The sequence below is a fragment of the Photinus pyralis genome, unplaced genomic scaffold (genome assembly GCF_008802855.1).
Source record: "Photinus pyralis isolate 1611_PpyrPB1 unplaced genomic scaffold, Ppyr1.3 Ppyr1.4_LG1, whole genome shotgun sequence".
NCBI classification, from domain to species: domain Eukaryota; kingdom Metazoa; phylum Arthropoda; class Insecta; order Coleoptera; family Lampyridae; genus Photinus; species Photinus pyralis.
The window spans coordinates 44,146,094-44,158,528 of NW_022170249.1; the positions used below are offsets into that span (position 1 = coordinate 44,146,094).

A 12,435-nucleotide genomic window follows, 5' to 3' on the forward strand; every position below is an offset into this window, starting at 1 on the left:
TATATGGTTTGCATAAACTTTAGTGTCCGTTTTGCAGGTTTGCCGAAGAAAACTGGTCAATGCCCGTACCTGGTTCCTGCGGTATCGACATCGTGCGACTTTGAATGTAGTTCAAATTTAGCTTGTAATTCTTCCCAAGTTTGTTGCTCTAACGGCTGTGGAACGCAGTGTACAGACCCTCTTCTTCAAACAGGTAAGATCGCGTAAAGCATGAAGGTTGTATAACTGTCAATCGGCCCAATAGACAAAATCGTAAATAATACAAAATGAAGGGTACAAATAGAATATCTGAACATAAGTATTCTCTGGGTCGTACAATGGGTTCAAATAAGTACACGATTAATTGATTGACACAAATAAGAAAGAAAGTCTTAACATTACTTACAGTTTTCTCTTAAAAATCCATTTAATCTGGTCAAAACAATGGTCTTGCGATATTCAAGCACATTGTAGCACTTGCACAAACACACTCGTTGACAGGCACCTGGAAATCACTAGTCGCTGGTTTGTGGCATTAAGGACAAAATTTCTTTCTTATGGCTATTCAGACGGGAAACACTTTAAATTTTTGTTGATAAAATAACGTTCTAAAATGGCTTCATTATGCACTACAACGGCATAACATAATAGAAGAAAAGTTAATTGAAGGACTCCATTCTCGTATAGCTTACGCAACGTCCGGCCGCGGGTCACGAGTAAGAGCGCAGCATATACAGCGAATCATCGAACGACAGCGGACCATGAGTAAGAAAATATTACCTACTTTCTCCAGGAAATACAGTTAAATCAAAGCATACAGAGCAACACCACAATAATACACGTCCTCGTGAATACAAAAATAAATACTTAATAAAACACAAAAACAAACATGTTTTAGATAACGCTACAAACATGGTTCTATATCATAATAAAATATAAAACTATTGGAAATTACACCTCTACCTCTGCATCGACTAAAGCTGATGCTAATTTCCCAATCTCAGTAGTACGGTTTATTGAAATTCCGTCAATGAACTTTTTAACCTCCACTGCTTCTATTGTATCCGACTCTGGAACTTTCATAACCCGCTTAGTTATTAAATGCAGCTTCTCATCTCATTCTTGTTGTGTACATCCCTAATACCTTCGCTTCTTCCCTAAAAATTCTCGTCCTTTTTACTCGTGAATTAGAATCATATTTTCGATTAACCTCCCTATCTTCCCGTTGTTCTTTGCGGTATTGATTTTCATTAGTCGCCCTGTAATTAAACTCCCTATTCCTATTGTATCCTCCAATTTCCTGATAACTTCTTCCATATCTGTTATAATTATTTCCATTACCGTATTCCTTAAATTACCGATTACCTTGGTACTGGTCGTTACCACCGAAAATATAAAGCAATGGTACAGGAATCATCATCCAATTTCTAAATAATTAAAATCTCTTTGGCAAAACCACAATTAAAATGCGAATTGAATCGCGAAATAAATTAATTGATCGAATCAAAAATCCCAATTCCACGAAATTATTCAAAATTCGAAACTCGCCATCTCGCAACGTGATTAAATTACAGCAGAAAGGAACAAGAAAAATCGACATTCATCCACCTTACGTTAGATATACAAACAACACAAGACATTAGCTAAGATAAGAACCATTTGGCTTTAGCCAAGATAAGAACCATTTAATTGTACAACCGCCGCTAATCTTTCCGTCACATATGGTATAACCGTAATATACCAGGTGTCACTAAAACCAAAGAGTATACAACGAAAAGAGCGAAAATCATACGTATATTAGCGTGCCGGTATGCGTTCTCCGTTCTCAGATGGCGTTAGTTCGTCGGGGAACGCTTAGCTACGAAATGCGTTACCGTAAATTAAGTTACGAAAAATGTACGTAAGTTGTTCACTCTCATACTTTAGAGTTTAATTTAAAATTTCCACCACGTTTTAAGACATAAATACAATTTAAACCGGAATACAGTTCAACAGACAACCGACTTATTCACTTTCATCATTGAGTCAAGCTTCGACCTTTACTGTAATGGTCAACTGTAAAATATACCATGTCTACTATAATGCAATATGAAACTTTTTGTATATAATCTCTTGGAAGAAATATGACGAAACAAAAGGTGCAAACTAAAACAACCAGCTTTAATTCTTATATTATACATTAGGAAATTGAAATCATAATATTTTGAAAATTAAATTTGGACATTTTTTCAGCAAATATAACACTAATAGCGACGCGGCCGACATTCTTTCTGAAAATCTTTAAAATAATATAAAAACTTAATCGAAGAGTTCAGGGACACACACATACAGTTGTAATAGGTATTTAATATTTTTCACTCTTTTTACATCTTTTAAGGGATGAAATTTAAAAAATCCCTGAGAGTGAACAGACAACACAATCGCAATCTCAGGCATTTGGACAACTTCATTATACCTATACACTCCACAACACTTTTTCAGAGATAATTCCTATTTTCATCTGTTAAATTGTATAATTCAATACCTAATGATTTAAAAATACTTTCATTACCTTCCTTTAAAATAAAATATAAGAGATATTTGTTGTCCGTTCAATAATTCATATAATATTGGAGAATCCATTTCACTGTCATCGTCAGATTATCTTTTAATGTTATTTTTATAATTGCTTTATTTTTTTGTCGCAAATGTCACTATAATCAGGTCCATTCTAAACCGGACAGTCTCGTTTTCGTGATATAGGTAGGGCCTAAGGTAGGGTGACCATAATTTTCAAGAAAAAAAGTACATTTACAATTTATAAGGGAATACACTGCTAATACTCTAGGAAATTTTTCTGGTCACAATTTTACGAATCTGTAATCAAGCAGTAAGAAAACAAAGTTAATTTTCCTCCGACGTTCCTGCCTGAACATTTTGATCATCATTTTGGTACCAGTAATACTTTTTGGAACCATGAATTTCCTTCAGAAGTTGTGGTTTACTCTTTAAGAACTGAAACATTTCATCGATAAGTTGCGGCACGATGGGTCAAAATCCAAATAAACAAAACAAAAAGGTACTTGGTAAATCGTAAAGGACAATAGGACAGCGTTTGAGAAGAAAGTACTGTCCTACTAAAAAAAGTGCATATGGGCACTCTAGATATAGGTCCCGTTGTCCCGGAGAAGCACAAAAGTGCGCCGTTATTACACATCATAGTATTCATAGTTTCTGTTAAAAAATGTGGTGTAGCGATGGATTTCAAACACATGAACCGAGATGTTTCAAATCACGAGTCTACAAAATTGGTTCCCGACTTTTCTTTTATTTTGAACACAGGGGGAGTACAAGTTAAAATTTTTTAGTTTCAGGAACTAATATAGATCAAACGGATATATGTAAATGTTGAATACTTATTTTAAGGAAATGTTTTCAAATTGGTGTTTGTGGAAAAATCTTGTGAACGCGCACTCCTACGTGACAAAATTTTCTTTTTTTCCAAGGGGCGAAATTAACCACCTTTTGCAAGGCGCGCTTCGAGGGGTAGTCGACTTCAAGCTCGAATCGTAGCCTCCCTTTCTCGTGTCTCAACCTATTAGAAGTGCCCCAAAAATGAAATAAGTAAGTACGAATTTGTGACATGTTTTTGGCGGAATCCACCAAAATCCGAAATACGGGTGAACGGGGCGTCGGAACTGGGTACCGACAAATGGAATCTGCTAATCCCCGACAAAACCTTACTGATGGTGGAGTCAAAACTGCCTAATAGATCTGCCACACAAAAATGGGCTGAAGTCCCTTCGATCGAGTAAAAAGCATTATGCGGGTCACTCTGTAATTGGGCGCAAGCCTGTTGAGGGCCCATATTGAGGGATAATAAATAAATAAATAAAATTAATAAATGCCAGAGGATTTTGATAATTTAATACATTTATAGTGTTGGCATTGAATTGTTATAAATTCATTGAAGCACTCAAAATCTTAACTGATAGGGTATAAAAGCTGTTGGATTACAGTGAAACAAGGTAGGTGGCTTGCATTGATTATTTAATGAATTCTAGAGTTAAAACAAAATTTCCACATCTTATTAGCGAAGCCAATAAAACCAGCAGTCGTTCGGTTGTGGGACAAATAAAAAATGGCCACGTTATAATTTTATAAATACCACATTTCATTCGTTTCAAATTAAAAATGACAGATTTTTTAGTAAAAGCTCTTGATCTCTTGAGAAAGATTCGTGGAAAAAATTTCTTCCAAGTGAGCGAGTTTATGCATTTTGCAATGACTGCAATTTCTTATTTTGGGTATTAGAGCACCTTAAAACTACCGATAGCCATTTCAAAGTCTTAAACAATTTCATTTGAATTAAATGGTCAATAAAAAACATCCGGTGATTAAAGCACGTGTCACAATCGAGAAAGTCCTTACATTTGTAGTTAATTAGATTCACACATTTTTCTATAATCTTTTTTTTTACGTATTTTTCATGCTTAATCAAATTAAACTCTTTGTCAAATGTTGTCAACGCTGTATCCGCTACGGTTAATAAATTGTTTGTAGGATTTTTCAGAAACGTTATTTGATCATCAACACCATAGTCACGATTTAAAATTAACAGTTCCGAACCATCAGAGATCATGTAGTCTTTACATAAATCGCAATTGAATTTTTTTAGCACTTTCCAAGCAACGTATCCCGTAAAATACTTACCTAACAGCACACGTTTCCAAGCTGACTAAATAAATAAATAAATCGATTTCATCTTCTCTCTCAGTCTCCATGTTCACCTGGAAGTTTTGTAATTCATCGGTTTCTTCTAGTGCAGTATCCTGCGCTTCAGATATTTCTGGGTCAAATAGGACAGCCGGCGGCTCTTCATCCTCTTCCTCGGCAGCTTCACAATTGGCATTTTCGGTAGGCTTTTCTAAATTCGAAGTTATACAATGTTGTAAGGAAATCCTAAATAATCGCACAGTCGGATTATTATTTTTTACACCACAATAACGAATTTTAGCAAATAGATTTTCCAATGGATCTTGGTTTAAGCGACCAGTCAAAAGAAAATCACACCCTTCTTCAATAAGGTCATTGTATAAAAATAATATCAATACTCATATATAAGCCTTTAAACCAATAAATGTCGTTTGCTGTTTTATCATTGCGATCGCAAACACGAATATTTCTCAGCCAAATCATTGAATAATGTGGTTTTAATTCAATGGCCAAATCAAGCACTCTTCTAATTTTTCTTTTATATATGGTCTTCTTTCAGACATGGCCCGACGAAACGGATTTTTGTCTTTTAATGATCTTGAATTTAGACAGTCGAAACAGTCGTTAATCATTTTTAGGAAACGGGCAGTTGCTGTAGCCGTTGGGCTTGTTATTTCTCCAGTTTGGACACATGTCAAAATTGCGCTTGATACCTACTTGGTTAGAAAATATCTGCGTCGCATATTTTACACGCATTCTATCGAAAGTAGACGGCGTGGTATGTTTTTTTGAAAGTTTCACGCACGCACGGGCTTTGTTCTTAGTTTCAAAGTTATAAAGGGACACAATATCTTACCACGACACAAGCTGACCATCTACAAACATTTTTTTAAGATTGTTCAACAAATTATTACCTACGTATATTTTTTATATCGTAGGTATATTAAATAAAATTTTTCTTTCTTCTGCGGTTTTTTGTTATACTTATGTACAACAGTCTATTGTTACTGCCTTGATCACATACAAGAGCGCGAACTTTAACTCCAATATTACTTACAGCGGACAAAAGTTTAAGAAGGTGCTCATGTAGATTAATTGCAGTAACGGGCCCTTTTGTGACAATATATGATATGACGTATTTCCAGTTATCAAATAGTCCTCTTAACAGAAAAACCGTGGCATGATAATTAGACAACCTTTCATAACCAAGATCGTGGAATCCTTCTATGATGTCCATTTTTTTTATTATACTCAACACCTTTTTTCAAATTAATTTCGTCAAACATCTTGTCTTTGTCCAAACAGTTTCTGCTTAATTTTTCTTACTTAATAACTGTAATGCTCTTCTTATGTGTGTTTAATAATTAAATACTCCAGCTTTAATATTATATTTATTAACTTTGAACTAGGAACATAGATCTTAAACATTATACAACTCCGCCATCTTCGTGATAAGTTGGAAGTGGCTCCGCTCTAACTCTAGTTACATCTTCCCCTTTTACAGACATTTATTTTTTTTTCTTATTCTCTAAATCTTAGTGGTTTTATGATGACTCTACCAGATCTAGTTTTACATTCACTAGTACTAGTATTCTGATTGATTGATTTGTTTGGAGAATCCAAGATCTCACGTTGGTATGGTAAAGGTAAATGGTTAGATATGTATTTGGTTAAGTAATTATTTAAACATACCAATTACTCTTAATAATTCTTTTTTATTCTTTGGCGATTCTAATTGTAAAATTGCTTCTATATAATCTGGGTCTGGTCTAACACCACTACTGGAGAAAATTTGTCCCACATATTTTACCTCATTTACTTTAAATTGTATTTTATCTTTATTAAACTTTACACCGCATTTCCTCGCCCTATCTATAACACTTTTAAGAATTTTATCGTGTTCTTCTTCTGATTCACTAGCAATAATGAAATCATCAACATAAATTCCAATTCCTAAATCTCCGAACATTTTTTCATTTACTCTTTGAAACACTTGTGGACTAACATTTAACCCAAAAGGCAATCATTTAAAACAATACTTCCCAAATGGAGTAATAAAAGTTGTGTACTTCATACTTTCTTTACTTAATGGAACATGATAGATCCTTCTTTTAAATCTAATACTGTAAAAATCTTTTTACCTTTTAACTTAACTGCAAGATCATCAATAGTTGGAATCGGGTATTGCTCCATAACAAATATTTTTATTAAGGTGTAATGGATCTAGGCAAATCCTTATACTTTTATTGGGTTTTTCGATAATGACTATATTGTTTACCCACTCTGTAGCTTCTTCAATAGGTGTAATTATATCCCTTTTAACCAAATCATGTAATGTGTTTTTTAGTACTGGCTTAATCATATCAGCAACCTTCCTGCAGGCACTAGAGAAAGGTTCAGCCCCTTCCTTCAATATTATCTTATATTCGTACTGTATTTTACCAGTGTTCTCAAAAATGTCTAAATTATTTTTAATAAACGATTCCTTATTCACAAATAACGTGCTCATTTCACTGTTAATCAAGTCAATTTTCTTTATTAAGCTCATTTTAATGCAAGCATTTAACCCCAGAATTGGAACAGAAGCTCCTTCGACAAGTAAAAATTTAATGTTATACGTAACCCCTTTTACCTTTCCCTGTACCACAGTAGATCCTTTGCTTTTTATTTTATTGTTACAATAAGTTACTAGGGTCATTATGTCATCATTAATATTATTTTTATCAAGTTTTAAATTATTAAAAGTATCCATAGGTATACTCAGTTGCAACTTGCACCTGTATCCAATTTAAACAGAACATTTTTATTATTAATTCTAACATTTGTAGTCCAATTTTTTGGAAAACTATTATCTGCTTTTAAATTCTTCGATGAAATCATATCAATGACATTTAGATTATCATAACTGTCACTACCTTCATCACTACCAGTATCATCTATTTCATGTACATTTTTATTAATTCTACCCTTAAATTTACTTCTATTACTAGTACCCTGCTTTTGAGAATGATCAGGTCTATTTTTACAGCCTACCGCAAAATGGTTTGGTTTCTGACATCTACTACAAAATTTCCCAAACGCAAAACAATTTCGTTTTCCATGAGTACGCCCACATTTTAAGCAGTTATAGGTATCACTAACCTGGTCCCGACCTTTTGGATTACCTCGGTTGTAACTTCTAGGAATGGCTCCGCGATTGGTTCTAACTTCATCCACTTCTCGGCTAATCTCGGCAGCTCGACACATGTCTTCTGATTTTTTCGACGTGAGGTCACTTTGCTGAAGTAATCTCTCTTGTAGGGATAAATTGGAGATCCCGCTAACAATCCTGTCTCGTATTAGTGACTCTTCCAAATCTTTAAAGTTGCAACTAGCCGCAAGCATTTTAACCTCCGTTATGAAGTGGTCCGTCGTTTCACCCTCTTGCCCATATAGCACATGAACGTACTATGGATGTACAACGTACGTAGTCAATTGAATTTGGCATTGTACATTGTACGTCCATTTTTGTACATTGTGCAAAATATGTACGTCCATTTTTAGTCCATTTGACATAGCCCTGTACTTTTAATGTATGTCCATTACAGTACGTCCATGGGACATACATAGAGGTACTTAAAATGTACAAATTCTGTTATTGTCATAGGTGCAAATTGAGGTGCAAATGAAAGAAGAAAAAAACGAAATTCAAAACGATTTAATTGAAGTAAATACATAAATATATATAGGTTTATGCAATTCACACGTTTTTATCCTTTCCCCTTTCCGCACAACGCCTTATCCATTTAGATATATTTTGTTCTATTTCATTTAATGTGGTATCCTTGAAAATAGTCATACAGACTTCTGCAAAAGAAAAATGCTACGGTGTGTTCCAATGTAATTAAATTAACTTACTTATTAGAAGGTCATTTAGTCACAGAACACTATAGTAGTTTGCGCGAAGAATCACAAAAGTTAGTACACAAAGTTTTTCTAACAAAATAACGTGATTTAGATTAAATAAATACAACAACACAACGCCATATTGAATGACCGGCGAGCCGCGAGCGGCGACCGCATAAATCAGTAATCGCGTTTTGTCGTATTTCTTCGTTGACCGGGAAAAACTTAACACTTAACTTTAAAAAATGATATTCTCCGCACGTCTAGTATCGATGCGTTCGGCTGTTGACACATGCGTTAATATTAGCCGAATCCTTATCAAAAGAGGGGGGGGGGGGGCTTGTTCCATTTTTCATGGTACTCTAATGAAAGGTTTGAACGAGAGGATTTAATTTCTCCTACTTCTCCTTGGCCCCTTACCGTGATCGGATATATAAATAATTCTTTATATCACAAGAACAGATTGTTGGAGGAGGGTACTCACAAAGGACAATTGGGACTTCTGGAGGAAATATATCTATTGGTGGTCTTAATAGCGACTATCTCGAAAGCGGTTTGTCGGGGGAAAGTACTCACAATAGGCAAAATGAATTAATAAATATAACAGTGAAGTTTTACGCAAGTCAAAAAAATAGACACACCTACATATAAATGGACAATTTATGAAACGAAGTGTCGGAAGAGTGTACTCATAAAGGGCAAGTGGAACGTCTGGACGAGACACATGTACTGGGGATGTCAAAAAACTTTTAGTCCAAATATCTACAGAACGCTTCCGGAGGATGGTACTTTCAAAGTGCGTCAAGGTGGTCTAAACGAGACACATCTACTGGCGATGTGAAAATTTAATTCTAAATACCTCGAAAATGTTTGAGGAAAGTACCTACAAAGAACAAAACAATATTTAGGACAATTTCTCTAAGGATTTTATTCTTCTTGCTTTATATAGCCATTGATAAGTATTCAATGATAGCGTAGATTTTGAATTGTATGCCAAGCGGCTTTTAAATGTTTATGTGCCCTGTCCCCATCAATGTTATAACCCAACTATTTACTAACGCTATTTCTGTTTTAAAAAAATGCGCCCATGAACATATTATCATGCAACAAATTTTTTAATTGAAATGTTCCCCAAAGATTAACATCTATTACATGGATTGGATAAAAATAAAGAGTAGTGAAGTAAAATAAATTAGTTTTTCACGTTTACGTTTAGTAAACATAATTTCTGATTTAAAATTTCAGCATGCCAACACCACCAAGCGGTGACACAGCATCACGCACACGAGTCGGGAACTCCCGCAAATCGCGTTTACATACCAAAATGTGCGGATGATGGAAGCTATGAACCGAAACAGTGCAATCCGGCAACAAAAGAATGTTGGTGCGTTGACTTCCGAGGATTTGAAATTTCGCAAACTCGAACTCCATTGGACAACAACTTGGACTGCGCGATCAAGTCCTACTCGGGAAACTGTCCATTGTATAAATGCTCTGAGGATTGTGATCACGGATTCGAAATGGACGCAAACGGATGCCGTACTTGCAACTGCATCGACCCGTGCGCGTCGATAACGTGTAGAGAGGACGGAGAATCGTGCAGACTGGTTGCAATAGAGTGCATCGATTCGCCTTGTCCTCCAATTCCAATGTGTTTGCCGAAACGCGAGAATCCTTGCCAGAGTGGGGAACCGTTAAAAATTGGAAACGAAATTGCCACCTGCGGACCTGAATACGAAACTTGTCCATCGTCGCATAAGTGTCAACTGAGTCCCTTGGGCGAATACGCAGTGTGCTGCCCTAAACCACGAGACGTCTGCTTTGAACCCGTGGATAAGGGTTCTTGTACCGAATTAGATGACGAAAGAAGCTTGACTCGCTTCTATTTCAACACCAAGAGCAACAAATGCGATAGCTTTTCATACAGCGGTTGCCATGGAAACCACAACAATTTTCACACTGAGGAAATGTGTAACGCGGTCTGTCCAGGTAAGACTTGCGCTTATTTAGAAAATGGCCTCGTAGCAACGCTACTTTTAGTACTGAGCCAATGCGAACGGCTACGCGAGAAAAACCTTAAAATGTCGGAAAGGTTTAATAAGTCCACCTTTATACCGCGATGCGATCCTGCAAATGGCAATTGGAAGCCTGTGCAGTGTATGGAACATGTTGGGGTATGCTGGTGTGTAACTCCCCAGGGTCAAACGCAGAAAGGAACCGTCGTGAGAGGACAAGAGCCTGATTGCAACTTTAGGCAAGCCAGAGGGCGGTCGAGGGATAAAATACAACCAACTGATGTCGACTTAAGTAAGTCTGGGGTTTAGAGGAGTAGGTACTGTTTGTTGTGAAGAGATCGAAGGTGCTTGTTGTAATTAACTCAGGATTTGAAGTAGTTCGCCACCATTACAACACCTGGCATCTTATTAGAAATCTTCTGAATCTAATTCATTTAATTTTTAGTACTCGAAGAACTCATGATGCACATTGCTTCAGTGACTCCATACGAGAATCCAGATTTACGCAAAGACGAATACGAAAATGTATTGGACGATCGGCAATTCTTGACCAGATGTGAAGCATTAAAATCCCAATGCGATACACAAGGGAAGTTTTTACCAGCTCAGTGCGATCAGGAGCAATGTTGGTGCGTGGATGAGGCTGGAAATCAACTCCCTCACACAAATTCATTCAAACAGGGAGAACAGCTGTGTTGTAAGTATAAAAAAACACAGAGTGAATTAAATTATAATCTTTTGCGCAATAGTACCGACGCCCATCGAGTACGTGGAGGTGATTATTGGATTTAGAGGAGAATACGACGATATCACCGCAACACCCGTTTTAAATCGCATTAAATCCATTATCAACCATTATAAGGGTTCTATCAGAGACAATGAAATAGTAATGGAGACTACTCCTGAAGCGCTCCATATAAAATTTGCGCTCGTAGGCGGTAACAAAGTGGATGTTGCATACCTCTTGGAACAAATGGTAGACTATTTACCCTCTATCTCTAGTCATTAACGAATGCAATTATAGGTAAAAGAACAAAAACTCCCAGGTCTTTTCTCCGATATCACAAAATCAAGTTTCATACACCAGTTGGGTTCCTCAGAACCCTCTACAGCTGAACGAATAATTGCATTAGAACACAGAGAGATAGTTTCCCAGTCACCAGTCTCGGTCATAGCACCTTATCATACAGCAATGATAGTGATCGCAGCAGCGTCAGCTTTCGTTATTTGTACCTTGACAGTATTAGTTATATTATACAGAAGAAAGGTGAGTAATTTTCTTCTACAGCAAATATCTACGCTTTTCTTGAAATTTCAGTCAATCACCATTAGCCATTCCACACACAAGGTGTTAGACGCGCCTCAAAGGTTTCTATCGACAAGTGCCCCAATTTACATCGAACTTCCAAACGAACAATTAACTCCGCCTCCAATTCGACAAGACGACAAAGTTGTTCCACCAACTTAAAGTCCGACTGATGTTTTATTAGCTTCTGTAATATAAAACTTTAATATTTAAATTAATTAACGATTAAGTAAAAATAAAAAGAATCATGTAAGTAAATGTATTTAATTCGTAAATATGGTGATATTAGTTAATAAACGTTCTTACTGTATCAGTTACCTACTATAGACATATCGAATAAGTATACTTTTTAACCCATCGAATCCACTGAATATTTTTACTATTTACCCAAATAAACACAAAAATGTGGGATAATAAATGTTGCATAAATATAAATTTCAAACATTCGATAATATGATAGTAAGTGCGAATGAGGGCACATAAACTATCTTGCAAAAGTCTGAAATCTACGTGTTGTATGGGTTGAGAACTATAGTAAAGGCATTGAATTTATAA

The 12,435-nt window shown here is 35.8% G+C and overlaps 1 protein-coding gene across 2 annotated transcripts in view; it reads left to right on the plus strand.

Moving 5' to 3' along the window:
- LOC116174103 (balbiani ring protein 3-like) overlaps nucleotides 1-12,193 on the plus strand; it is an 89,678-nt gene extending 77,485 nt beyond the window's left edge. For both annotated transcript variants that reach the window (XM_031491913.1, XM_031491922.1), the window contains exons 12-18: nucleotides 38-193; nucleotides 9,805-10,548; nucleotides 10,600-10,866; nucleotides 11,020-11,271; nucleotides 11,324-11,550; nucleotides 11,599-11,841; nucleotides 11,893-12,193. In XM_031491913.1, the coding sequence (XP_031347773.1) occupies nucleotides 38-193; nucleotides 9,805-10,548; nucleotides 10,600-10,866; nucleotides 11,020-11,271; nucleotides 11,324-11,550; nucleotides 11,599-11,841; nucleotides 11,893-12,042 (2,039 nt within the window). In that variant the 3' untranslated portion in view covers nucleotides 12,043-12,193. The remainder of the gene's footprint in view (nucleotides 1-37; nucleotides 194-9,804; nucleotides 10,549-10,599; nucleotides 10,867-11,019; nucleotides 11,272-11,323; nucleotides 11,551-11,598; nucleotides 11,842-11,892) is intronic.
- Nucleotides 12,194-12,435: the final 242 nt, after the last annotated feature.